Source organism: Stigmatopora nigra, chromosome 2 (genome assembly GCF_051989575.1).
Source record: "Stigmatopora nigra isolate UIUO_SnigA chromosome 2, RoL_Snig_1.1, whole genome shotgun sequence".
Lineage (NCBI taxonomy): Eukaryota > Metazoa > Chordata > Actinopteri > Syngnathiformes > Syngnathidae > Stigmatopora > Stigmatopora nigra.
This window is the reverse complement of record NC_135509.1, coordinates 9,449,093-9,476,410: the sequence shown is the minus strand read 5'-3', so window position 1 is coordinate 9,476,410 and position 27,318 is coordinate 9,449,093. Positions and strand designations below refer to the sequence as shown.

Genomic DNA, 27,318 nt, shown 5'->3' with positions numbered 1-27,318 from the left:
GCAAACTGGTCGTAATGTCTTCTTTTCCGCGTGCATTGTTCAAAAGGCGTTAAATATTTCCAAAATTTAAGGCTAATATGAATATGAACTTTTTAAAATCAAACATTTCTTTGTTTTATTGTTTTTTGTTGCAACAGATTCCTCATGTACCCGAAAAGCAGTTCAAAAATATTGGTGAGTTACATTTAAAAACAAATGTTTTTTTGTGTTATTGTTTTAACTCTCAGATCCGGCATTATACAATAATTTCAGGATTCAAGATCTCACTACTGCACTGAAAACACTGTCAACGTGCATAACAAGATTAAATAGTTTATGCTTGAGACTCGTTTGCAATGAAAAATATAAACTATGGCTTTTAAAACACGTACAATGCAAGACATAGGCTCAAAATATGGAAAAACTGAAAACAAACAATTAAGTAGTGAAATCTTTGTAACTGCCAAATGCACTTTCGATATATTATCCAAAATAATCCCCCCTACCCTTTTCAGGATGGCGTCATAGCCATATTTTTATATTAGTGTTGTTAAAATGTGCACAAAACAGAAAATAGACACGTGTGTTTCAATGAAAAAAACAAATTGGAGAAGCACTTGGTAATTGTTCATTCAAGCTTGCTTTTTTTTCTTTTTAATATTTGGCTTTATCTGTACTCAAGGTTGACCGGTTGCCAATCAAAGTTGTGCCAAAAGTTTTGGGGCTTGGCTCCAGCTCACCTGTGACCACAATGAGAACACGTGATGCACAAAAATCGACGTTGCTATTAATGTGATCCCACCACGTCTGTTCGTGTAAATACATCCACTAGATGGCGTAGTCAAGCCAACTCAATAATCAACTGTGGGATTAGTATCCACAGGGCTCATTATTAGCACATGATGAGGCTGCATTTCTCCAAAAAGCAAACACAAGCTGCCCTATTAATATTTAAGAAAGGATGGAGGAAATGAATGCTTGTGGAAATCCAAGGTCGTTTTAAAAATAAATACATTAAGAACATACGTACATTCCAGGGCTGCAAACACCTTTTTTAGTCAGATACCGCTATGATCCATACATTCTGATGAAATATTGTACATTTTAAGGGATGCTCGTGAGTGTATTTGACTTCATTATATTTTCCTTTATATTTATGCTAAACTTTAAATTGAATTTGTGGAATTTTCATCTGGTGTGTCCTGGTAATGACATTTTTTTTCTCTGCTGACATCACAGCAAAGTTATGTAGTTGTTTTTAATATGCAACATGTGATTGTCCTGTTTAGTTTGACAGAGAACTTTCATTTGAAGTGGCATTGATCAGTTTGAAGCTCCCTTTTTTTCCCAGGATCTATTTACTTTAACTGCAGGTACGCAGATTTTAGTGCACCAGAATTTTATTGTTACAGGAGGAACACACATTTCTGCCAAACACTGCGGTAAAAAAGGGGGGGAGTGAAAAGGGGGGTATTAAAGATCACAACCTCAAATATCAAGTCTGCACACTGTTGCCAAGTCTTGTTGCTATGGTGATTGCATCCTACTGCAGGTGTGAGTAACGACAGAGGAAGTCAACTGTGCTTCCCTCTCTGTCTCTTTATGCTCGTCTGTATGGAACACGGGCTCCGATGTGCATGTGCCAGCGCATGTGAGTGTCGCAGACATGCTTGCAAACAGCCCGGAGGTTCAAACATGGAGCTTCTGCTTTTTACAGATACAGTACACAGTACACTCTCTCTCGGTTTATTACTTAGATGGACCTATCTAATAGAGGCTTTCATGTATCCGCATTTGTCATATTTGGCCATTCTGCTTTGGGAGTCTGTCCGAAGGCATTGAGGACCATCTGAACTGTGCAAATGTAATTAAGCCTCAGGCTGGGTGTGCAAATGAATAGCTGCATGAGTCCAAATATTCCAGACAGACATGGAATGAACTGAGATGGTGTAGTTGTTTCAAGGAATTCAATAAGGAGACGGGACATAATTGTAGTACAGTTATCATGAGAAGAAATGACTTCACTGTGTATCTTGTTTATATTCACAATAACAATGCAAAAACTAGTTTTATTTTAGTCCAGTTAGAGTTTGTCTGTACTTTTTAGTTGTTTGTAGTCCAGTGCGACTTGTATGTAGACAAATACAGTTTTTTTTGTGAAATTTGAGAGGTTTGGCGTGTAGTAAAGAAGTTAAAAAGAATCAAAATACCATCCGTCCTACACTATTTCCTGTTTTTGCTGTTAGTTTTTGGTCATATAGGCAACATTTAATCTTTGAAGTGATGTATTTCTTCCTTAAAGTACACCAAACATGAATTCCATGACTAGTGATAAATTAATGCAGGACCGTTGAAAGAAAAAAAGTAGGATGCAGAGATATGAAATGGAAATGGAGACCATACTTTTTTTTGCACTGGCATTACACCCTCACATTGACTTGTGCAAGTGGATCAGATTTGGAGCTGTTGTTGCGCACTGCAGGCGGCTGCTACTCGCCTTTGAGTCTAACCGAGGCAGACTGAAGGGGCTTATTAAACCTTGGGCTGCAGCCTTATTCTGGGATCCACAATCAAGCCAAAAAAAAAAAGTGCACTGTGCGACATAAATAGTCTGCCACAATGTTCACCACCATCTAAATATACAGTATAAAGTGCGCATGTTAGAATGTAACAAGCTCTGTGCAAAAGTGTTATTAATATGGGCTGACATTTTCACAGTTCATGGCTGAATCACTCTTTGCAAGCCTTGGTGAGCCTGCACATTTGTAACACGAGGCATAAAAGCTCACCCAAGGCTCTGAATGTGCTTGTAATTTCATTTGGGAGAAAAAACAAAAGATGACCCAGTGCAAAACAACATATTCAATAACAAACCGGACAAACGCGGGATCTCTCTTATGGCATTTTCATGCTATCGCTTGCAATGGTTATCTCCCACCTTCTCCAGATTCCTCCCACAGTCGCAAAAATGTATATTGTATTGGTCGGACTATAAGTCGCACTATCTTCAAAAATGCCCTATGACAGGAAAAAGTGGAGTATCAGTCACATTTTGGGGGAATTTTATATGATAAAATCCAAAATACTGACATGAAATTTTTAAAAGGCATTCAAAATAATAAAGATAAAAATCAAAATGACCATCCATTTGTATTTGGGACGCTGCTTTCCTTTCTATTTGTCAGATTTATTAGATTCCTTTATTACGGGTTCAGTTTTTACCTCAAGTTTTTTAATTTAATTTTACACCTCCCGTCCTTTATCTAGTATTATAGTAATTTGTTTATCTTTACCCTCTTGTTTCCCCACACTCTCCACACACTGCTTCACCCATCACATATTCCTTTTGCTATTTTTTTTCCTACATACAGATGCTACTCATTATTCGCATTATGCCATTTGGAATGGGTTTCAGCAACTTGTGTTCAAAACGTCCCTTTGTTTTAGGATACATACTCTTAGCGGGTGAACTTAATTTGACCTCTCAATTTTGAAAATGCGCATGGGCAACTGTTAAATGTTTTAGTGCATTGGAACTTGACTTGCCGTGTTTTTTTTTTGTTAAGTTATGAGCCTTTTTTCTGCTTTGTCTTCAATTTTGAGGGTGCTTCAGACATACCAAAGGCACTCACTGAATTTGAGTAGAGTTGATAGATTTAGTAATATTAAAGCAGGCTGAGGCATTGAATGTTTTGAAGTCCAAAGAAAACAATTTTCTAGCCAGAGAGGGTTAAGCTGAGTTAACATGACAAGGAGTGGGTGGGTCCACCAAATAAGAGATGCTTCCAGTGGGAAGACGGCGCTTATGTAATAGAGGGGGCTTGTTTACGTGTCCCTTCTGAGTTCATGTTAGCTGATGGAAGACACCCTGCCGTCGCTGCTCTTCTTGGCTTCTGCCACATTGCATTAATGTCTTTATTCATAGTGACTGGTAATTGGCCTACTTTGAGCCAATCATTTGTATCTTATGTCAACTTGTATAATACAGAAAGAGATGCACGGAAGCTTTAAAACAGTTAACATTTCACAGCTTTGCTTTTAAATATATTGCGGATGTTTAAAGATGACATTAATAACTTCCCATTCTGTCTGCTGGCTAGAATTTTCAATTGATTGTTAATCATATTTTTGTCAAAAGCTTTTTTTAATGGAAATACAGTACATCTCCATGTGGATTTTTAAAAATCTACCAACACCCAATTTTTATTGAGGTATTATGGGTTCGAAACCAGACCCACTTTGAGTCCTATACATATACCCATAATATTCAGCACTGTACATTGTTTTAAATAAACAAGCCAATACTGAGCGACACGGAAAGAATCTGCAAAGTTAACAAGCGCCTTGCTTTACCACTACAAGGTGAGAGTGACCTAACTGCCAAGTTGAGCAGTTTACAAAGTTTTACTGTGGACAGCTGGTAATGTTTAATCACAGGAGGAGTTTTCCCTGCGAGGCATGCAGATTTCCCTCTCACATTGTGACAGTCACAGCCGGTCTCGTCCACCTGGAATCCAACAACCCTGAACCTGGGTCCAAAGGCATAACTTTTCACCCTCCAAATGGAGGCTCATTCATACTCTACATGCACAATCACATGCTTTTATTTGGCCAATGATGCCAAACTTATGAGCATCCGACTGTACTTTTTTCAGATTCCTGTTCGCCGCAACACTCATTTTCACATTTCAATAATGAAATACCTGACATTGGCTTCATGAATAACTGTCTTATTTCTGTTGGCATGCACTCATCCTCTGCCATGTTTGTTTTCTACTCTTTCCTAGTTGGAGGGCCCCTAGCTGAAAAGCCCCCTTGGAGTGTTACATTCAATTAGGGGCCCGCTGCGGCTTGACGCACTCTAACCTGGCCAGAGCGCAAATCACACTGGCTCGGACAGCAGACGAGAGCTGGGATGGCGCCACGGCGACTCAGGTCAGCTCACTGGTGGCAGACACCCTTCCACGTGTCTCCCCCCTCTCCTCGGTGCACTCAGGTCAGCAAAAAGGGAACGTAACAGACATTGTTGGCCCTGCCGCTCTATTATTTATGTTCTGCTCCCAGAATAGTGTCCCGACAGTACGCACTATATCATTTGGGCATGAAAAAAAATAAGAGTGGTGTATTTCCAGACTTAGCTAAGAACTTGTTCAATTGTCAATCTGATGAGACGGTGGATGTTCCTTTTAGAAATGTTCCGATTGGCAGATTTATTCTTTCTTGTGAGTGAATGCTCACCTAACCAGCCGTGAACTTTGCATGAGCACCAAACCAGACATCCTGGGTGCATGTGAGGAAAAACTTAGCGCCACTGTTACACAACCGCGGAATAACACTTGGGAACATCTCCAGAACTTTTCAATGTTAACTTAATCGTAACATTTTTGGAGAATTAATTCTGATTCTGGACATGACCAAGTCCAGTCAAACACCTCTCCTAAAATTCAGTTCTTGACGGATCCAAAAAAAAAATCCATAACAACATTTTCACGCAAAATACTATCACAGGTTGTTGCCAAAAAAAATACTTAAATAGCATTATGTACACGTAAAAACAATTCTGTTGTTAAGCAACTAATTTTGGCGAAAATACGCTTGAAAAAAAATGCATTTTGCACTTATTTTATATTTTGATTTATTTATATGTACTGGTCTTTAGTTGTAGTGATGTAAATGCATTTTTTTTTCACTTACCAATTGGGATAGTGGTCTTGGCATTCAAGAGTGCTGACTTACTGAAGACCAATTGGTGGATGGGCTCTTTTGTATTGAAGGTAAATATTTTACACCCTGAGGGAGACTGCATACTGGCAGTTGAGACTAAACTGGGAGGTTGGCTTCACTACAACAGTGACAATGCACTTTCCTTAATCCTTGTTCTTTTGAAAAGGAAAATACAGTGAGGTCACCATTATACTGTTTGCACACAAATCATTTCTCCAAAACTGGAGCTCAATTGTAGTCTTTTTTTTCTACATTTGACAGTATCCCTTGCGGTTATCTTTCTTTTTCTTTTTTTTAAATACGATTCTGGCCATTTATTGTAACAATATAGTGTGCCCAGTCATATTCTATGTGAGCAATGATTGACAGACGGATTGAACAGTCTTGACATTTGAGGCCGAGTTGAGAGGAAGCAGCCGTTGGAGCTGCGTCTGCCTGCCATCATGGAGCGGACATGTCACACCCCATTGGTGTTTCCAAACCCCAAACTGGAACTCGGAACAACAGGCCGGTATACCGCCAGTGTCATTATATTGACCAGAATTTGTCAGGCGAACACCAGCCCAGCGATTCTCAAATATTTGACAGCAAATACTAAAGAAAGTACCATCAGGGCCACACAACTTGAATTCCTTCCGTATCCTGAGGCAAAAAAAAATCCCATTGTATATAGAGACACTCTCAATAGGGATAGGTCAATGAATTTCTTTCAATCTACTTTTTGTCCCAACTCTACCGCATTGCAGTTGCTCTAAGACCCCCCCCCCCCAACTAAACACACGATTTCTCTCAACCATCAAATCGAATCCAGATTGTTGGACACGCCATCATGCATTTGTATTTTTTTTTATTTTGACTACCATCCCTATTTACTTGCTAGTCTTAGAATCTACCGCAACTTGTTTTGTATCCACACACATGAGAGCACAAAGGGGGGGAGTCCCACTTGCACACAAAGTGTGTGTTGCTTAAAAAAAGGAAGGAGTAATTAGTAAATGTCATTTGCTAGGAGTATGGCGAATTAGAAGCGTGCTGGATCATGTAATTAGGACCGCAGTCTTCTCACGGGAGACTTGAGGGAAGGACACCAGCACGGCGGCAGGCGGGCGGGCCTTCTCCTTCTGTGACAGCAGCGGAAAACACCGGATGACACAGACACTCTGACACAAAAGACATTCCCGCTGGCTTATATCAAAACATGAGCACATGCAGGGACAGATCACTCAAGTGTCAAATAAAAGTGCAAGTGACAATACATGGTAAGAAGTCAAGTTGGGGCGGCTCAAAGTTTGGGGGAGTCGTGCGTTATCAGTACTGTAGAAACGTTGCAAATCAGATGACGTGATCAGAAAGTCATTTTCAGAGGATTGGAAAAAAAGTCATTGCAGAAATTGACAACAAAAACTTGGACATATGTGTTTGGTATCAAGTGCATAACATAGTTATGTGCGTTATATATTTATCAAAATAATGTGAGCCAAAGGACAAATTATGATTGGCATTTGCCTTTCTTTATTTTTAAGTGTTCATTGGCTGCTATTGACGGCGATAGACATCCAATCCGGGTGACCTGGTGCCTAAGTGGTAAGCGGGTAGGCCTCACAGTGGGGGCCCTGGGTTCAAATCTATATTGGTCCACCTGTGTGGAGTTTGCATGTTCTCCCCGGGCCTGCGTTGGTTTTCTCCAGGTACTCTGGTTTTCTTCTCACGTTCCAAAGACATGCATGTTAGGCTGATTGGACACTCTAAATTAACCCTAGCTATGAGTGAATGGTTGTCTGTCCCCTCGTGCCCCCCATGTCAGTTGAGATATACTCCAGCACCCTCCGTTACCCTAGAGAGGGTGAAGCTGTTCAGAAAATGAAATTAAAAAGGAAAGACTTCCAATCCAATTGAGAATGATTGATGGCAGTGACAGATGACCTCTCAATGAGTTCAGGGCTGCAAGCAACAAAATAGTACATCATCTTCAGGTAGTATAAGGAATGTCCCAGGACCGGACATTTTACAATTGGGTGCAAAAGATGCAGTTTTTAAAGATTCTTTTAGGAACTCTAGAATAAGATGAAACATTTATGTTTGCTAAGAAGTTTTCAGACATATAAGTGTGCCTGAAAGGGATAAGTCGAAGATCTAATTCAATGTACAGATGGCTTAGTGAAGATGCTACAGATTGATGGCAAAATAGATCTGAGACTGAAAGGATAACAATGAGGATGAGGTCATAAATCTTGGTAAGATGTAGTGCACAAACGGATGGCAGCAGATTAGAGACCATGCCTTTTAAAGAAATTGAATGCTCCGGGAGGCAGATTGGGTCTTCTGCTTCTTCGCCCCTTTTTTTAAATTTTTTTTTATTGTCCGGCTCTGTAGAACGGGAAAAGTCTTTTGCATTTTACGTAATGTCACTCTGAAAACAAAGCATATTCCATAATGTATGGAGGAAAAACAATTCAGTCTTATATAAATAAGAAAACATAATAATTAAATTTAAAAAAAAATATATATATAGGTCTGTTGTTTAAACAATAATACAAATCTGAATTATTCTAAATATTGGCACAATAAAATTATAAAACTCAAAGCAAATTGTAATAAATTGTGAAAAAAGATGTATGGATATATGAATTAAAATTAATTTGATGAATCACTTTAGTTTCATAACTCTCTTGGGACAAGGAGTTAAAATGGATTGGATATCTATTGCCATCAATAGTTGTTTTAATCTCAATTTCTCTTTCTCTCTACAATACTATTTCTTCATGTCGCTCCATTACTAACTACCACAACACACACCCTGGCTTTGGATAGGTAAATACAGCTTTGAAACAGAGTAGTGAACATTTCCTTGAAAGGATAAAAGGCCCTTAAATAGAGCAGTCTTGCTTTTTAATGTTCGTTTATTTGTAGAAACAAACAGACATTGATTTCTGATATTGTGACCCTAAATGGTAATCCATGGCGGTCACGAGGGGTCTCGCCTAATTGTTGTCGAGCAATTGATCTGCTCCAACACAATCGCGTTGCTTTTAATCACCTGGGATGTCAAAGACAAACAGCATTGTACACAATGGGGTCTCCCTATGATATATTATTTTGTTGTTTTTTTCTCGCACTTTTTGCTGTCCAAATATGTAAGGATCGTGGTAAAGTGATATCATTTTTACTTATTGCATTGATAGAGGCATTGCTGTCATACTATTCAAATGGATGAGATATTATTGTCAATGGCACTGAACGTGTTTTTTTATGATTTGATTTTTAACTGCACTTAATATATTTGACGATAATGAAAACAAACAAGTGGCCGATGTCGTGGGGTAAAAAAAAAAAAAAAAACATCAATAGCATTGAAAACGTTAACGAGGGTTCCTACATCAATGTGTTCGATTTTAATGGGGGTGTCCAAACTTTCTTTTCCCTGAAGGCCGATTTCAGGGAAATTAAAGGGCTGGCGTGAAATCCTCCTACTTTCATTTGTCAAAAGCGGGATCAGAATTGAGTAAAAAAAAAGGATCGTTTTACTATTTTTTTTTTAAATGTATTTTGAAGAATCAAATCATTTGGCTCATATGGTTAATACAGTGCAATGCATGCATTTTTTTTACCAGAAAGAAAAAAAGCACTGTAGTTTAGATACACAGTGGACTCCAAGAATTTTCCCTTTTTTTGTGAGTGATGGGGGAAGGAGGGGTGGTGGTGGTGGTTTGGCGCAGCCCGCTGTGGAGCGCTCCCTGTCCAAGGTGCTGAAATCTGCTTCCCCAAGCATGCGTCATGTGACCTGAGCCAGCTCTGCCTCGCTCAGCAGCCATCAGCGAGCCCGCTGCTTTTCTGGAGCTCTTTTTTTTCCCCTCTCCTTTCCTTTCTTTTCCTTTCCTTTCCACGGGAGGAGGACTTCCAATCTCCAGCTCGTCTCCGTCACCAGCGAACCATGTGGACCTGCAAGGGCTTCTTCTTCCCCCGACGCAGCTCTCATTTTTCCACTTAAAAGTCTCCTCTTTGCGGCTCTTCTTTTTTTCCCCTCTGGAGAGATGATGTAAGGCGTGTGCAAGAGTCCTCTCCAGCAAACATGCAGAAGGGAATACGGCTGAATGACGGTCATGTTACCTACTTGGGGCTTTTGGCCAAGAAAGACGGCACCAGGCGGGGGTGCTTGAGCAAGAAGAGCTCGGACAACACCAAATGGCACAGCAAGTGGTTTGCGCTCTTGCAAAACATGCTCTTTTATTTTGAGAACGAGAGCAGCTCTCGCCCGTCTGGATTGTACCTGTTGGAGGGATGCATATGCGACAGAGCGCCTTCACCCAAACCAGCGCTTTCGGCCAAGGAGTGTTTGGAAAAGCAGGTGCGCGCGCCAAAACACACGCACGTGCGCTACATAAGCCGCCGCACTCGCGCGGCTTCCGACGCTGCCGCGGCGTTCGTTCTTGCCAACCGGCCTCACCAAAGCCAAAGCTCTAAAGCGTGTTTTTTTTAATTTTTTTTATGCTTCGTGGAAAAAAAGAAGGGAGGGTGGAAGCAAAAGCAGCAGCACGCGGTTGCAGCTTGCCGTCTTCTCGCGAGTTATGTAATCCATGCACGGCATTAATGATGAGGTCACAATATTAACACCTAATGCCAATTTCTGCTGCAGTGTCCTGCTTGTAAACAGCGAATCGCTAGATCATCCACTCACCCACAATATGGTATTTTCCCCCCTAAAAAGACCCAAAATGTTGCGTGCACCCATTGTTTGCATGGATTGTCACTTGTTTTCTTTCTTTATATTTATTTTTTATGTTGTGGAGGGGATTTTGATAAACGAATGCAAAAAGAATGCAATCCAAAATACTAAAAATATAATGTGCTGTTGCAATGAACTCATTCCCAATGACAGGCGTCCAATTCATTTAATCCAAATTATGGCTTTTAATTCACCCTCACTGGTTAAACTGGTTGGCTGGCACTGATTCATTTGGACTGTTTGCTGCCTTTGTGTCACTGCTTCTGTTCTTAACTTTTATGGACAGAAAATGGCCTTAAGGTGGTTGGTCCAGTTGGGTGGCCTCAGTCTAGCATCTCTGCTGTTTGTAGATGATGTTGTTCTGTTGGCTTCAACTCACATTGGAGGGTTTTGCAATCAGGTTGACAACAAGATCCTCCAAATACGAAACCACGGTCCTACGTCAGAAAAAAGTGGCACGCCTCCTCCAGTTCAGGGTTGAGGTTTGAGTAAAAGTATCTCAGGGTCACGAGTAAGGAAACAACGAGGTTATCCTGTCTATGAAATTGCCTCAGCCTTAGACACACCGTTCTAAAAAGATGAAAGACCTAAAAACACTGAATGAGTTAAAAATACATTTGCTTGATTTTTTTTGTTGCTTTTTCTAGTCGGCATTTTATCAGCACGTTATGTGATATTACCATATTTTCTCGCATATAAGCCCTATTTGTAATTAAAGAAAATGATGACTGAATCCAGGGCTTATATGCGCACAAGACTTACAGTGTTATTCTCTTTTTCACCAGTTAAATTGGGCAAATGAACATTTACTATTTGTTGGTTATTTTCTGTTTTGCAGTAAGAAAACAATCATTCCTGGATGAATGACTGACTTGCTTATGATATTGACCCTAATAATCTGCTTTTGATTCATACATTATCTCAGAAATACCACGTGCGACGATTTTTCTTAAGGTTTTAACTTCAATGTACTAACACATTTGTACTCTATTAAAACCATAAATATTGAGGTGAAAATTGTGAACCAGGGGCAGCTTATACGCAAGCAATTGTAAAATTCCATGATTTTAAGGCAATTTTAAGGGTGAGGCTTATATGCAAGTAAATTTGGTAGTTCTAAAGGCCCTTTTAGTTCAGGAACTGCATTTCTCAGTTATTCAATTTCTCCCCAGCTGTAACCGTGACTAAAAACATTCTGCCATCTTCCAAAACTAGTCTTCAAGACTTCCCGTTTCCTAATATGTTTCACACATCCTCAACTCTTGAAGTCCTGTAATGATTTGAAAGATGCATGACTCAGCCGTAAATAGGAATGAGGGAGCAGCAGACAGCGTGTTTGGCATCGCCTCTCACCAGACACTTTGGAAGATGGACCGCGTGGGGAGGGAGTGCAGCAACATGCGTGCCGTTCTGCCACAAATAGATCCCCTATTACAGTAAGATGAATACCTAATGAATGTGAAGATGGCCAAGCAGTCAGCCGTGAATAACCATCAATTACGCGTTGATGGGCGCTTGTTGAACACGGCTCGGGCCGAAGATGAGCCATGACACCTTTGTGGGAAACGCGGAAAAGCCTCGTCGGGCTTTCAAACTCTAAACAGAGAAGTTACAACAGAAAATAAGACCTGTTTGTTTGATATGACGAGCTAATGTGGTAAAGCAGCACAATTTGGAGATCAGAACCATTTCAAATGAGTTGTTGCTGCAGTGCGAGCAAGCTAGCGCGCTCTACAAGACTGGAGTGACAGCACAAAACGCAACAACAGCCCGACTGTTCACGTCGAGCCAAGTTGCTAGGAAACAGGTATCGTACAGTTACATAATTGGCCGTGGCTCCAGCCTCCGTGTCTTATGGCATTTCCTCTTGGGAACCAAGAGAAATCCCTGGGATGGAGGGGGAGGTTTCTCGATGAGCTTCATCCGTCCATTCGTGGCGCGGGTGGGCGCTCTTGAAGAAAACGCGGCTTCCCCCGAAACATGGGCCAAAGTTAAAACCTGTACGTTCGGAGCTTTCGTCACACCGCCGTTACCACACATCTTTCTTCTAAGACAAATGTTTATTTCAGTGGAAAATTGGTGCTAAAAAGTCTACTAATGAACGACTACTCTCTGTCAATTATTGGCGGAAAGCAAGTTAAAAAGTGGGAGGCACATATATACAAAGTAGAGGTTTGAATTTGAATTTCTAGCTATTTGGACAGTATCAAAATTGCCTCAGTCGTCAAAATTCGGTCACAAAAATCATTTATGATCCAATTCGATTGGAATACAAAACATGGATTAACATCATCATATTTTTAGATGATGCCGTTTTGGTAAAAGCTGTACTTTTTATGAACTGTTCCAGCAACAAAATGACCAATGGCTTTAAAATTGCTTGAGTTGAACTGTCACACTTTCAATTTTTTTCAGCCATTTTTCCAATAACAATTGTAGCTTATTCTTAATTGTATCTCATTTGTCCATCCCAATCCAAGTATGGCCAATTATCCACAAATCATTTTTTCATGATTGTACTTTTGATCTCCACAATGTATTATTATAGATACGTACATTGTTTTGAATGTCATTGTCTATAATACAGCATTGAACATGGCTGCTCTCTTTATTGCAGTATTATTTCACCGTCAGCTTCACTCAAGAAAACCAAAAGGCCCTGGAATTGCGCACAGAAGATGTGAAGGACTGCGACGATTGGGTGGCCGCCATATCGCACGCCAGGTAAACAAATGAAACAATAAAAAAAAAAACACACACACTGAAATGTACAGTTTGAGCAATTAGAGTTTGTCGTTGGAGGCTAAGTCATATTTATTTGACTGATATCCTCAGTCTGTAGGGGGGGGGGGCATTACCATGGTTACATAAGGGAAGAAATGTTTTGTTCCCAAGAAATCCTGATGGCTTGCGTGACCCCCGCTTCTGACAGTTACAGAAACTTGGCCACCGAGCACGAGACCCTCATGCAGAAGTATCTTCATCTGCTTCAAATTGTGGAGACGGAGAAAACGGTTGCCAAGCAACTTCGACAACAGATAGAAGATGGAGAAATCGAGATTGAACGGCTTAAGTCCGAGGTAAGTTTTCCTCATCTAGCTTATTATTAACTATTGAATTAAATTGAATGGAATGCTTTAATTGTCATTATACAAGTCAAATCAGATTGTAACCACATAGTGCACAACAGAATAAATACTAAATGCCATCATTTGACTGAGTGTGATGACGAGTGTCACATCATGCAAGCAGATTGGTTGAAATGTATAAGTTACGCTACCTGCATATGTAGTAAAACATAGTCGTTGTGATTACGCTGACAGTTGGATTTGGCGTCCAGAAGAACAAGCTGTTGCATGTCACAGGGGGCGCTATTCCCCGCCCTCCACTTTGCATGTCCTCTCAGCGACAATGCTTCCAAAGTGCTGCCTTCCCCATTCTTCACATCAAATAGTCATTTTGCTTTCATGTGCTAATGTGACGCCTGTGAAATGGAATTAGGAGAAGGGAATATGCATGAACGCTGTTTTATCTCACGTCTCCTCTATGAAATTCAACGGCAATTAAATCAAACACGGCAGCTCTGGTCTTCTTAACACTTGGAAAATTGTGCATTTAAACAGAGGTGGAAACTAAAAATATTCTTTTTCTGTCACAAACTTATTGGACATCTCATCTATTTCAACTGGTGAGTGTGCAAAAATTAAATTCCTTTTTCAACATTTCTCATTGCAGATCTCTGGGCATTTAAAAGACAACGAGAAGATTCACGCCAGTCCCACGGCGGCCCCGAGTGAAGATGATTCTGAAATCAAGAAGATCAAAAAAGTAAAACTCTTCAATTTCCGCCATTTTTTTGTTTAACATAACATCCATTATTTTCGTGTGTGTGGCCCCAGGTCCAGAGCTTCTTGCGAGGCTGGATCTGCAGGAGGAAGTGGAAGACCATCATCCAAGATTACATTCGTTCACCGCACGCCGAAAGCATGAGGAAGAGAAACCAGGTGGTTTTCAGTATGTTGGACTCGGAAGCCGAGTACGTGCAGCAGCTGCACATCCTGGTGAACAACTTCTTGAGGCCGCTTCGCATGGCCGCCAGCTCCAAGAAGCCGCCCATCACCCATGATGACGTCAGCAGTATTTTCCTCAACAGGTTAGAACCTCTCCAAAAAATAATTCACCAAGCTGTCAAAAAAAGCATGGTCCATACATTTTGGCTTAAATCAGTTCGGCATCCTGGAACAGTAGCTGACTGAGTAAATATTTGTATTTAGTTTATTGCATATTTAGTTACCGTATTTTCACGACTATAAGGCGCACTTAAGTCTTAAATTTTCTCCAAAATAGACTTATAATCCACTATGCTTTATCCTGGTCGGACGTTTGGTCGCCGTTCTTTTGGTAATCGGACGTTTGGTCGCCGTACGTTTGGCCGCCCGGTGTTTTGGCCGCCCGTTCTGCTGGTCGCCGGATGTTTGGTCCCCGGATGTTTGGTCCCCGGATGTTTGGTCCCCGGACGTTTGGTCGCCGGTCTTTTGGTCCCCGTTGGTCGCCAGTCAAATGGTGACAGAGTAAATACCGTTGAAAACAGCTCTCAACAAGAGTTTAATATCTAAATATACCATGCTTCATATATGGAAAAAAATTAAATGTGTCATTCATTGAGGGTGCACCTTATAATGCGGGGTGCGCCTTATAGTCGTGAAAATACGGTATTTAACTGTACTGGGCGTGTAAAATCTGAATTTAAAAATAAATGTTCAGCAGTGCTCTAATTTCTTAGGCTGCAGCTCTAGTTTCACCCAGCATGAAATTGAGTGAGTGCAAATATGTCACTGTCATAATCACACAATGGCTATTCTTAGAATGAACTACATTCTTGTACCTTTAGGGCTACAATTGCATGTGATTGGGGGCGTCACCTTGCATTCATTTTTTTTTTGCACCCTTCACTTACCTTTTACAATTTAAGAAGAAATTAAGAAACACTGGGGTCCAGTAAAAAGCAGTGCAGGTTAATTATGAGATACGATATCACAGCAATGGGCTCCTACAGTCCATATATTTGCTACAAAGACATATATTAGTATTACTTTTATCCTGAATCAAATCAAGATTTCCCTCATCCTGTTATCAGACAAGCGATGGACACTCATCTTGCTCATTAATCTGCATGCACCTCTCATTGGCCTAATGGAAATCCACCCACTCGCTCACGTAACGGCGGACATTTACGCTCACGGTCAGCCAGTCCGGATCAGCACTGCAGCACAACTTCGCAGGATTTTCGAGAAACTGACCAAAATTGTTTGACCTGTTGACTTTTCTCATCCCAATCTTTTTTTTATTTTTTTGCAGTGAAACTATCATGTTTCTACATCAGATCTTTTACCAGGGGTTAAAAGCCAGAATAGCCAGCTGGCCAACGTTGGTACTGGGTAAGTAGAACTTTGGATTTTCATACTTTCCACATAAAATTAAAAGTGCTAACCCTAGCTACTCCACTAGCCGACCTGTTTGACATCTTGCTGCCCATGCTGAACATCTACCAGGAGTTTGTAAGGAACCACCAGTACAGCCTACAAATACTAGCTCACTGCAAGCAAAACCGAGACTTTGACAAGCTACTGAAGCAGTACGAAGCAAAGCCCGACTGTGAGGAGAGAACTTTGGAGACCTTCCTTACATATCCCATGTTTCAGGTTAGCACTTTTTTATTGTTAGAGTACAGTTGTTATTTATTTGTTTATTGTTTTTTCTCCCAGGACTGATGAATTCAATGAATTTATTTCAGACTTATTGTTGCCTTTAGGTTCCAAGTTACTCCGTAGAGAGCGAGTTATCATTTCTCTGGGTCATGTACAGGTTTAGGGAGCACGGATAGTTGCATAGTTGATTTTGTAACATGCAAATGCCCCAAAATCACCTTGAAATAACCCTATATTGACAGAAAGTCGCTGTTGTGCTTGTGTGCAGATTCCCCGCTACATCCTCACGCTACATGAACTTCTGGCCCATACGCCGCATGAACACATAGAGAGGAACAGTCTGGACTACGCCAAATCCAAACTGGAGGAGCTTTCCAGGTAAAAATGAAGTAAAAGAAGGTTTTACAGGAAGCAGAAGACAAATAAAATTCAAAGCAAAATTTCAGTGGCCCTATATAGTACTAGGGCTGATTAATTCGACAAAAAAACAGTTTATTCCTATATTTTCCGATCTCAATCATTTCCATGTTTTAACATGCATTTTTATGTTGTTTTTGTGTAATACTTTTGAACAACTACATGAAAAACTTAAGAAACTAAACAGTAGTTTAACTTTTTTTTTCAAATAAAACATCAGTTACATGGAGTAACTTTCATACTATAGTATATTGAAGCCCATCATAAACCACTTGCACAGTAAAGGTCTGCCAGGAATACTGGGCTAAAATACTGCGTTCTCTACCATTTGTCCAATGTTTTTTGTGGGGCTTTAATGATGCAATACTCGCGTCCTGGTGTGCTTTCTTTTCAAATATTGAAAACTCCCTTTGTACTGTATATCCATTCTGATGGGATGAATAGAATATATTTTTCTTAGAATCATGCACGATGAGGTGAGCGAGACAGAAAACATCCGCAAGAACTTGGCCATTGAGCGCATGATTGTGGAGGGTTGTGAGATCCTTCTGGACACCAGCCAGACATTTGTAAGACAAGGTAAGCCGACGGGGGTCCGCTCGAAAGAAATCCAAAACCTCTATTGTCGTTGATGGTAACCAGGGGAGTTCATGTTTGTTTTTTTTCTGTCCTGCATCTCAGGCTCGCTCATCCAGGTACCAATGAGCGAGAAGGGCAAGATCACCCGTGGGCGCCTGGGCTCGCTATCTTTGAAGAAGGAAGGGGAGAGGCAGTGCTTTCTCTTCTCTAAGCATCTCATCATCTGCACCAGAGGGTCTGGGGGAAAGCTCCATCTCACCAAGGTGGGCCATCCATCTTCTCGAAGTATCTCAGTAAGTATGGTCGGGCGACAAAAGTGGGCTTTTTTTAATCAAAGTTGATAACCCCTGCAGAGACAACAGGGAGGTTATCTGTGTCGTTTTTATCTGGGAACTCGTTGACTTCATGGACCCCGATTTTCGTGGTTTTCTGCGTTTCGGGTTTTTTCCCGGTAGACCGCGCAAAACGGGGGAATACTGTGAAAAATATTTCAGCGCTGAAAACGCAAAAACTGCGAAAAACGGTGGAATATGTTTGCTTTTTCTAAAGTCCTTCCTAAACTTTTGGTGAAACTTTCTGAGGCAAGTGTTTATTCGCAGGTCATTTTGAAAATATATGAACAAAAAAATCATTTGAGAAAAGACTGGTAAAAAAAACATTGGTTTTAGAAGGTGTCATATCTCAATTGTACTCTGGGAGAAATGTCTGATTTTGGTAGAACGGTTCACATTTGCGTCATTTAACAAAATAATCCAATCCAACTGTGCTTGTTTTGGACAGGCCCCAGAAACAAGAATATTTTGCTGTAACTGGGGCTCGCATGACAAATGCCGGTTGTGTGTTGTTTGCAGAACGGTGTGGTCTCCCTTATAGACTGTACTCTTTTGGAGGATCCTGAGGGCACAGATGATGAGTGTGAGTCTACTCTTCATTGCATTGCACCTTGCGGGAATGTAATAATATGCAGCTGCCTGTATACCACATGATGAAAAATAATCCCATGGCAATGATTTAAATCAAAAGCCATACCACTGAGACCATGTCATTTTCCAGAATTGAAATCGGAAAATCTCATTTGAACTGGGTCAGATGTCCTATTCCATGTACCTTGAGTAAACCTAGTCGTGTCCGTAGCCAAATCAGACAAAGGCGGTCAGGACATGGAGCATCTGGATTTCAAGATTGTGGTGGAGCCAAAAGACAGTCAGTCCTTTACAGTCATCCTAGTGGCTTCCTCCAGGCAGGAGAAGTCGGCCTGGACCAGTGACATCAGCCAGGCATGTTCTCACGCCACGTTCTTGTGTGCGTTGCCCTGTTATGTTGACTGTGCTTCCCTGGCGTGTCCCGCAGTGCATTGACAACATCCGCTGCAATGGCCTCATGATGAACGCCTTTGAGGACAACTCCAAAGTCACTGTTCCACAAATGATCAAGTAAGCCATTATTGGTTCTTTTTGGGGGGCATAAAATATCATATCACTATACCGCCTGCTTTTTTCTTCTACCCAGGTCCGACTCCACTTTGTACTGCGACGACGTAGACATTCGTTTTAGCAAAATGATGAACTCCTGCAAGGTGCTGCAGATCCGCTATGCTAGCGTGGAACGTCTGCTGGAGAGGTTGACCGACCTGCGCTTCCTCTCCATCGACTTCCTCAACACCTTCCTGCACTCCTATCGTGTTTTCACCACTGCCGACGTAGTGCTGGATAAACTCATCACCATCTACAAGAAACCCATCAGCGCCATTCCTGCTCGGTGAGTCACGCAAAACAACTTGGCTTGATTATTTACAGCAGTGTTTCCCTAATTTTCATTTTTTTTTACCTATGGGACTCCACCAACTAAAAATCTTCTAATATCAATCTATGCTGCCTATATTAATGATATAGAGCCTTTCTTGTGAACACACATTTTAACATTATAGATAAAAACGGATTAATTTTGAGTTCTGCACCAACAAATTAGCTAAGTGCAGCTGTTAGAACTAACTAAAAATATTCTGTTACCTATTCATGTTATCTAACATGCAACAGATATGGGCCGGCATAACTATTATAAATACTCTTTTCAATGGCAGTTTTTTTTGTTCTTGTTTTGTTTCTTAGCCTTTTTCACACCCAAATTATAGCTTTGCATTTAGGCCTAAATTTCACACCCAGTAAAAAAATGTGTATAAAAAAATTGATTTAAATGTATTTATGGTTCATCAATCTATTAATATGCCATTTTGAATAGATTTTATTGTATCACTTTAAATTGTTCACTAAATATATCAACAAGGACAATCTACTTTATTCAACCTTTATAGTTTTTGGTACATTTTAGTCTGACAAAGTCCAATTCTCGTGGGTGGGTAAACATTGTTCAAAAGTATAATGAAGAGTAAAATCCAGCAAAGCCATCTCTCCGTCTTCAAATATGCGTCATGGTCAAAAACATTAATTGGGTCGGGCCTTCGCCCGTCTGAAAATGTCTCCGACGCTGTCCGTGGTGCTATGGCAACCCAGCCTGCTGCTGCAGGACCCCACCCTCGCCTCTCTTGGTCCTTTCCTCTCCACCGTGTGAAATATTGATGGAACGTTGCGGTTGGGGCCAAGTCGGCTCTCCGCAGGCCAGAGGCAGGAGCCCCCCGCCGCGGGGTTATGATCAGCCGCCCACGCCCTGCAGCATTGCTCCTCCACCCCCCACCATCCCCCCTGGCACTTGTCATGTCACTGTGAGACACCTACACTCCACTGCTTGTGTCAGTGGCGGCCATGCGCGCTATCATTCGCCGTGCTATTTATGGGAACCCGGGAGGTCACCAGGAGGGTGGCGGAGAATGGGTGATGTTGTTTTTTTTTGTTCTGCAACACTGCAGCCCGCAACATACCTTGCTCCGAATCGACCAGACACACACGCAAATAAACTGGGCGAGCGCGCATACATAATTTAGAAGTGATGTATATTTAGGCCATCTTCTCTTCCTCCATGCCAAATTTCCATCATTTCTATGTATGTGAATGCAATTCAGGTCGCTGGAGTTGTTCTTCGCCAGCAGCCAGAACAACAAACTCCTGTACGGAGAGCCACCCAACTCGCCCAGGGCCAGCAGGAAATTCTCGTCCCCTCCCCCCTTGGCCATCGCCAAGAACTCGTCCCCGAACCGACGACGCAAGCTTTCCCTCAACATCCCCATCATCACTGGGGGCAAAGCTCTGGATCTGGCTGCCCTGAGCTGCTCCTCTAATGGCTATGCAAGCATGTACTCCTCCATGTCCCCCTTCAGCAAGACCACCTTGGACATCAACAAGCTCTACGTGTCCAGCCCGATTAGCAGCAAAATACCAGATGAGGGAGAAGACAAGAAAGACAAGATGGAGGACACTTCAGTGTGCAAACAAGGTAAGTGAGATCCATCTGAAGTAGATGGGATGGTCGTGCTGGGGTGCCATTGACAGAGATGGACATCAAATCCGATCCAATCGTGCCTTTTCAACACCGTTTATTCTCGTCAGTGTGGCCGGAGCCTAGATCGGCTGACTTTCGGCAAAAGGCAAACTACACCCTAAGCTAGCCCAGACAATCGGTTGATCGCTGCCAGACCATACCGGTCTCAATGGATTGGACGCCCCTCACCGTCAATGCACTCTTATATGATCGATCATTTGGCGCCAGCTAAGGCAGCTCAAATTAATTTGGCATTCGTTTCAGTCAATGGTAGAGTTTGAGTTAAATACTAATTGATTTTGAACTGTCCTAGATGACACGCAGTTGCATTGTGTGTCTTTCTTTTGTTTACGTTTTCTATAATTGCGACTGGTCAGCGAGACTATCCCAAATCGAATGGTTCTGAAGTGCAAGGTGCCAAACTTGCATAGACTACCTCTGCCTTTGAACTAGCCACCATGAAAGCCCTTTCCTAATCTCCACTTTCCTGAATTTTGTCACGGTGCATTGCAGATCTCTCCGTCCGGGAAGAAAGTGACAACGATCAAACCCAGAGCGATGACGCCGACCCAGAGACCTCCCCCACCAAGTCGCCAACCACCCCCAAAAACATCAAATGCAAGAATTCCTCAGGTACATTTTGTTCCAAAGACTACCGTGACGTCACTTCGACAAGACAGCGTGTTACACAAGCGCAAACGCACCCCACCCCGACTCGCCCTCAGCGGCGCTGAGCTTTCGGGCCATAAATAGAATACAAAGAGAGCCGTACGTTTTGCCGTTTGGGATAAAGCGCCTTTACGGAATTTAACGAATGGTCTTCCTGCCGCAAAGGCGACGAAAGAAGCCCAAGTAACAAGTTGGGAACACGCATGGGGAAGCCAGTGTTGGCTGGAGTAGGTGTCAGGGAAACTTGTGTCATAGCAACTACAGCGAAAGCGTGTTTTCCCTTTTCCGCCCACGGATAATGACGCTGTTTCACTGCAGCCAAGATTATCCGTGCCTCCTAAATCTCACGACCACATTCCAGGAGGAGGAATGCCTTTTTAAAAGCAAAAAATGTCTGTGGGAATCAAGTGGGATAGTGACCCTGTCCCCTCGTTATGTAGGATTTCTAGCCTCTCCAGATGCGTCTGTGTTGTGGGGATTTAAATAGCAGACTGCAGAATCTGTTGATTCCTCTGTTATGCTGATATTTGGTGGCTATATTTAGCTGCCCGCGACCATCTTGAATACCAACGCTTGCTGGAGAGGAGAGCTTTGGGGGATGCTTGCGTGGGTCTATGGAGCCCCGCAGTGGAGGATCGCGGAAGAACTGACACTCAGTTTCTGCAGCAAAAATGAACATTTCAGCTTGCGTATAACAATTATTACAATATTATTTATTACATGATGGATCTGAGGTTTTTTTCATTTTATTTTGGATCATTTGAAAAAGCCATATGGGATCCTGGGTTCAAATCCAGCTCAGTCCACCTGTGTGGAGTTTCCATGTTCTCCCAGGGCTTGTGTGGGTTTTTTTCCGGGTACTCTGGTTTCTTTCCACATTATAAAGACATATATAGTAGGCTGATTGGACACTCTGAATTGCCCCGAGCTATGAGTTGCTGGTTGTCTGTCTACTCGTGCCCTTTTGATCGAAGTCTGCCGCAATAGGCTCCAGCACCCCCTGCCATTCATTTCATTTCACCAACCAATGGATCAACTGAGTGCGGTGCGTCAAAGATGTTTGCATCTGGTTGCAGAGTTCTCTCTGTTCTCCTACAACAACGGCATGGTGATGTCCTCATGTCGAGAGCTGGACAGCAATCGCAGCGCGTTGTCCGCCGCCTCGGCTTTCGCCATCGCTACAGCCGGAGCCAACGAAGGAACCCCCACCAAGGAAAAATACCGAAGAATGTCACTGGCCAGCACAGGTACACCTTCTTAGATGCTGGAATGTATTGTCTAACACACTTTGAAAGGATCCTTTTCAATGTAAATTCTCAACTTCATCCCAGAATGCGTCTTTTATTTATTTTTGTCCGTTGAAATATTCCCATCAGGCTTCCCAACAGATCAGAGAAATGGGGATAAAGAATTTGTGATCAGACGTGCTGCCACCAATCGTGTCCTGAACGTACTCAGACACTGGGTGTCCAAACACTCGCCGGTACGTACATTTACGTTTTAATTATACATTCATAACTGGGATACTATTGCCAGATTGACTGCAGTCGTAATCTAGAAACAGAAGCAACCAGTATTGTTAAAAATACCATATAATATACAGTATATGAATAAATGCTCCTTAATCTGTTAATCATTCACCTTGTATTTCTGTTATTTTTGCTCCCAGGATTTTGAGAGTAACAATGAGTTGAAAACAAAGGTTATCGCTTTCCTAGAAGAAGTCATGCACGATCCTGAGCTACTAACTCAAGAGAGGAAAGCTGCTGCTAATATCATCAGGTGTGTCATTTCATTCTCATACTGATATTAATAATATAAAGTTAAAAACTTGCCTTTTTGGACTAATTCTGTATTTTCTGCCCTGTCAGAACTTTAACTCAGGATGATCACGGTGACAATCAGATTGCTCTGGAAGACGTTACACAACTGGTGAGTAGAGTTTGCACATTTTGAATTTATTATTATTTTGCAAATGAATGAGCGCAAAAATGTGGACTTTTCAGGTGGCCTCAGGGAAGGCCGACGCGTTTGAGAACCACTCTGCTTTGGAAGTTGCAGAGCAGCTCACTCTTCTGGACCATTTGGTCTTTAAGGTCATCCCATACGAGTAAGTTTAATTTCCTTTTAAAACTCAAATCCTAAATCCTAAAAGTAATGTTCCTCAACTTTATAGGGAGTTCTTTGGTCAAGGCTGGATGAAGAATGACAAGAATGAGAGGACGCCTTACATTATGAGGACCACTAAGCACTTCAACGACGTATGTCACATCCCAATTATGTCGAATAACAAATAGCCTAGCCTAGTGGTTCTCAGTATTGTGCATGGGTTCCGAAGTTAGCCGGTAGAGGGCGTGCATTCTCTTCAGTTGTTTTCATGTCTCTGGGTTCGTACGGGTGGTCGTAGTTGGTTTTGAAGTTGTTTTGGGACATTTTAGCCCTTATTTTGCTATGTGTAAATATTTTCAGAGCCGTTATCAGATGCTTATCATATTATTTTTTTGTTTATTTCCCGGCAGGTAAGCAACCTTATCGCCACTGAGATCCTCCGCTCAGAAGACGTGGTTACGCGGGTGGCGGTGATTGAGAAATGGGTGGCCGTGGCAGACATTTGCCGCTGTCTCCATAACTACAACGCCGTGCTGGAGATCACCTCATCCCTTAACCGAAGTTCTGTCTTTCGTCTCAAGAAGACATGGCTTAAGGTGTCCAAGCAGGTACGTTATGACACTACCCGCTCTATTGCCTGGGTCAGTGTTTTTGCGGAGGTTCAAATGACAAAGCCATTTTCTTGCAGACAAAAGCACTAATTGACAAGCTGCAGAAGCTGGTCTCTTCAGAAGGGAGGTTCAAAAACCTGAGAGAGGCTTTGAAGAAGTGAGTCAGGCCTTTGTTTGATTTACACTTTGATATTAGTCTTGACTAAAGGAGCATTGTCTTGTTTTCTTACCTTCTTCAGCTGTGACCCCCCATGTGTACCCTATCTGGGCATGTACCTCACAGACCTGGCCTTCATCGAAGAGGGAACACCAAACTACACCGAAGACCATTTGGTCAACTTTTCAAAGATGAGGATGGTGAGACGCCATCAGTGCATCTTCCAACGTGGGTAACTATTGAATATTTTGGTTCTTGCTCTTTTTCAGATATCTCACATCATCAGAGAAATACGACAATTTCAACAAACGGCGTACAAGCTCGACCTTCAACCAAAGGTGAGATCAATTCACTTCAAATTACTTTTTCTTGGATAGTCTGCTGTGGTAGCAAAGGATGACCTCAGGGTTAGGGTTGGGGTTAGGGTGTCCCCCGCCTCTGGCCCGGAGTCAGCTGGGACAGGCTCCAGCACCCACGGCGACCTTAGTGAGGATAAAGCAGTTCGGAAAACGAAATGAGATATTTAAGTACAGTTCAGTTGTACAGTAATCCCTCAATTATTGCGACTTCACTTCTCACTAATTAAATTCTACGTGATTTTTTTGCTATTAATTATTTTGAAAAAGATATATACATTTTTTAAGTTCATAAAAATGTGAAAATACACGCTGAAATTCTACAAGGACTCAGCACTGAAGAACAAAAATATTATAATAGGGTAATCCTACTTGCGATTTTTCGATTATCTCATCCATGTCTGGTCTACATTTACCGCGATATTTGGGGGATTGCTGAATACAACAATGTGAATTTTCAAGTACAAGAACCCTTATGTTGGGAAAGACTGATTCAGCTTTTGCTTTTAATGGTCTTTGAATTGGGAACTTTGGTCTGTCCCATAGGTAGCCCAGTATTTACTGGACGGGAGCTGCGTTCTGGACGAAGAAAGCATGTACGAAGCCTCACTCAGAATTGAACCTAAAGTGTCCAATTGATAGGAATGAGTCGCACGTGCTCCTCTATGCCTTGTTGATTTTCTCTTTTAACACGACACGTCAGTTCACACACACACACACACACACACACACACACACACACACACACACACACACACACACACACACACACACACATCCACTTATGCTTTGTTGTACAAGATATTTGCTCTTCTGTACAGTCGATGTTTATGGTTCTTTGACAACAGAAGATATGTTGGCTCTTTTGTCAAATGAGTATTCTATTTATATTTTTGGGGGAGCATAATAACAGAGGTCGCCTTGGTAAGTCATGTTCAAATCAGTGTGACCAATGACATTATTTTGCTTTGTGTAAACTTTGCACTGGCCAGCTATCTTGACTTCTGTTTTACTCCCAAGTATAGGTTTGTCCGCAAGCAATGTAGCATTGTAAAAAGCGCATTAAATCAGGTAAAAGAGCACAGAGAACACAGTTTGTGTGCACGCAAAGGAAGACAGGGGAACAACATTTCGGTGATAAGAACAATCTCTATGCTTCCTAACCCCAGAACTAAAAGGTTTATTTCTTCATTTCTGCTCCACGAGCGATGTTCCGAAATGTTTTGCACCATAGAATATTTTTATACTGACAGCATCCAGGAAAACGTCAAAATGACACATTGAAAAAGCAGAAGCTATCGTGCCTGGTTTGGTCACATACAAAATTGTAATTTGGTAATGACAGACTGTTACCTTGTTGACTAGGAACCGTGTTGAGGTGATCATTTAGAATATGATATGAAATTATATCTGTATATCCAAGCTGGTCTGTGGCAGGAACTGCAGATACATACAGTTGGGAAGCAAAACTCATTAATATTTTCAAAATTGCTACCAACTTTTGTTTTTGTTTTTTAGGTTGTCCCTTTGTTTGTATGCATTTGTTTTCTCGGTCTCCTGTCTTTGCACAATAATGCCAATCATACAACATGGGTTACATCTCTTTATTTATTTATTTTTGGTAGATTGTAAAGAGTACAGCAGTTGGGTATAACAAATGAATTGATTTCTTTTTCGTTTACTCCAAAGTACTTTTCAAAAACGACGCTAAGTGTTCAGCGATACTTGTGTTAAGTAAAAGGGTTGTTGCTCCTCTGTAATTAAAAGACAATCTGTCCATCTTGCTGTTCCAGTGATTGTGGAACGTGACGGTATATCACTCTGTTATATGCATCGCTGTTTATTAACAATATGATAGAAACGTAAGTGAATGACCTCTGCCTGCAGCATTCAAACACTATTTTTGTAGTAGTCTACGAGAGTGACCTACTCTTTATATATAAACATGAGAAAGTATTTTGTACCTTGTTGTTAATTCATTTCTCGGACGCCTGCTGTACATTTTGTACACGCTAGCCCTGCATATTCCTCAATGTGGAACGATGTTATCCTTTCCGATATCTAGACATATAGTGAGCTTCAGTAGAAAAATGCTACAACAGTGTGGTCTTGAAACCATGACCTTAGAGTAGGAATCAACAAGTGTTTGGCATTTATACGCTGATCCTGTCTATAACCATTTCTGTTAGCAGGAATTATAGTCATGTAGTGCTTATTCTGTGAATATTTGTATTTTTACTATGTATGTACAGAACACTTTTCAGGCTCACGTGGCAGGCATGCAACACAGGCAAAATAATACGATATATATACTGTACTGTAGACACTTACACATGCACATAAATTACTCTATACACGGTATATAAACAAATAAACATTTTTTTTGCTGTTAGCAATACCCAGTGGTATGAAAATTATCTTTCAACCCTCATGTTTCCACACCTTAATGAGATGTTCCCCATTTTGTAAGAAAAATAAGCAAAAATAAAAAAAGATATATAAAGTCAAAGACATTGAGGATTTTAACAAACAGTTATGTTTCCAAGATACCTCTTGCTAATAAATCCATTTTGTCTCAGGGGAATTTTGTCTCAAGTGTTTTTTGTAAGGGGAGTTTGATAATTTAATTCACCAATATTAGTTGGAAGAAACTCACCCAAATATAATAAATATTTATAATATAAATATTTTATATATATAAAATTCATGAATGGTTCTTTGAATTGGTTCATTTTTAGTGGTTTATGGTTCTTTTTAGGAATTTGGAATCTTAATCATGGGAGTACAAAATACATTTTTAATATTGCAGATTTACAAAAAATATTTACAAAAATATTTGTCTATGTAATTCTAC

At 41.3% G+C, this 27,318-nt stretch overlaps 1 protein-coding gene across 4 annotated transcripts; it reads left to right on the top strand.

The window, feature by feature from the left end:
- The first annotated feature begins 6 nt into the window (after window positions 1-6).
- On the top strand, window positions 7-27,048 carry LOC144211623 (ras-specific guanine nucleotide-releasing factor 1). 4 transcript variants are annotated; one of them, XM_077739031.1, is made up of 28 exons: window positions 7-174; window positions 4,767-4,975; window positions 13,044-13,150; window positions 13,359-13,506; window positions 14,162-14,254; window positions 14,326-14,579; window positions 15,785-15,864; window positions 15,935-16,128; window positions 16,403-16,512; window positions 17,012-17,130; window positions 17,233-17,423; window positions 17,982-18,045; window positions 18,265-18,407; window positions 18,481-18,563; window positions 18,640-18,888; window positions 20,147-20,517; window positions 21,076-21,195; window positions 22,308-22,478; window positions 22,608-22,714; window positions 22,901-23,013; window positions 23,103-23,163; window positions 23,238-23,341; window positions 23,408-23,492; window positions 23,751-23,948; window positions 24,029-24,108; window positions 24,191-24,308; window positions 24,378-24,446; window positions 25,011-27,048. In XM_077739031.1, the coding sequence occupies exons 2-28, from the start codon at window positions 4,895-4,897 to the stop codon at window positions 25,101-25,103; spliced, it is 3,606 nt and encodes a 1,201-aa protein (XP_077595157.1). In that variant the 5' UTR covers window positions 7-174; window positions 4,767-4,894; the 3' UTR covers window positions 25,104-27,048. The 4 variants fall into 4 exon arrangements, 3 of the variants coding, with proteins under 3 accessions (XP_077595157.1, XP_077595147.1, XP_077595136.1); XR_013329631.1 differs by lacking the exons at window positions 7-174; window positions 4,767-4,975 and adding an exon at window positions 9,403-10,048 and having other exon boundaries at window positions 25,011-25,211; window positions 25,242-27,048; XM_077739021.1 differs by lacking the exons at window positions 7-174; window positions 4,767-4,975 and adding an exon at window positions 9,403-10,048 and having other exon boundaries at window positions 17,233-17,393.
- Window positions 27,049-27,318: the final 270 nt, after the last annotated feature.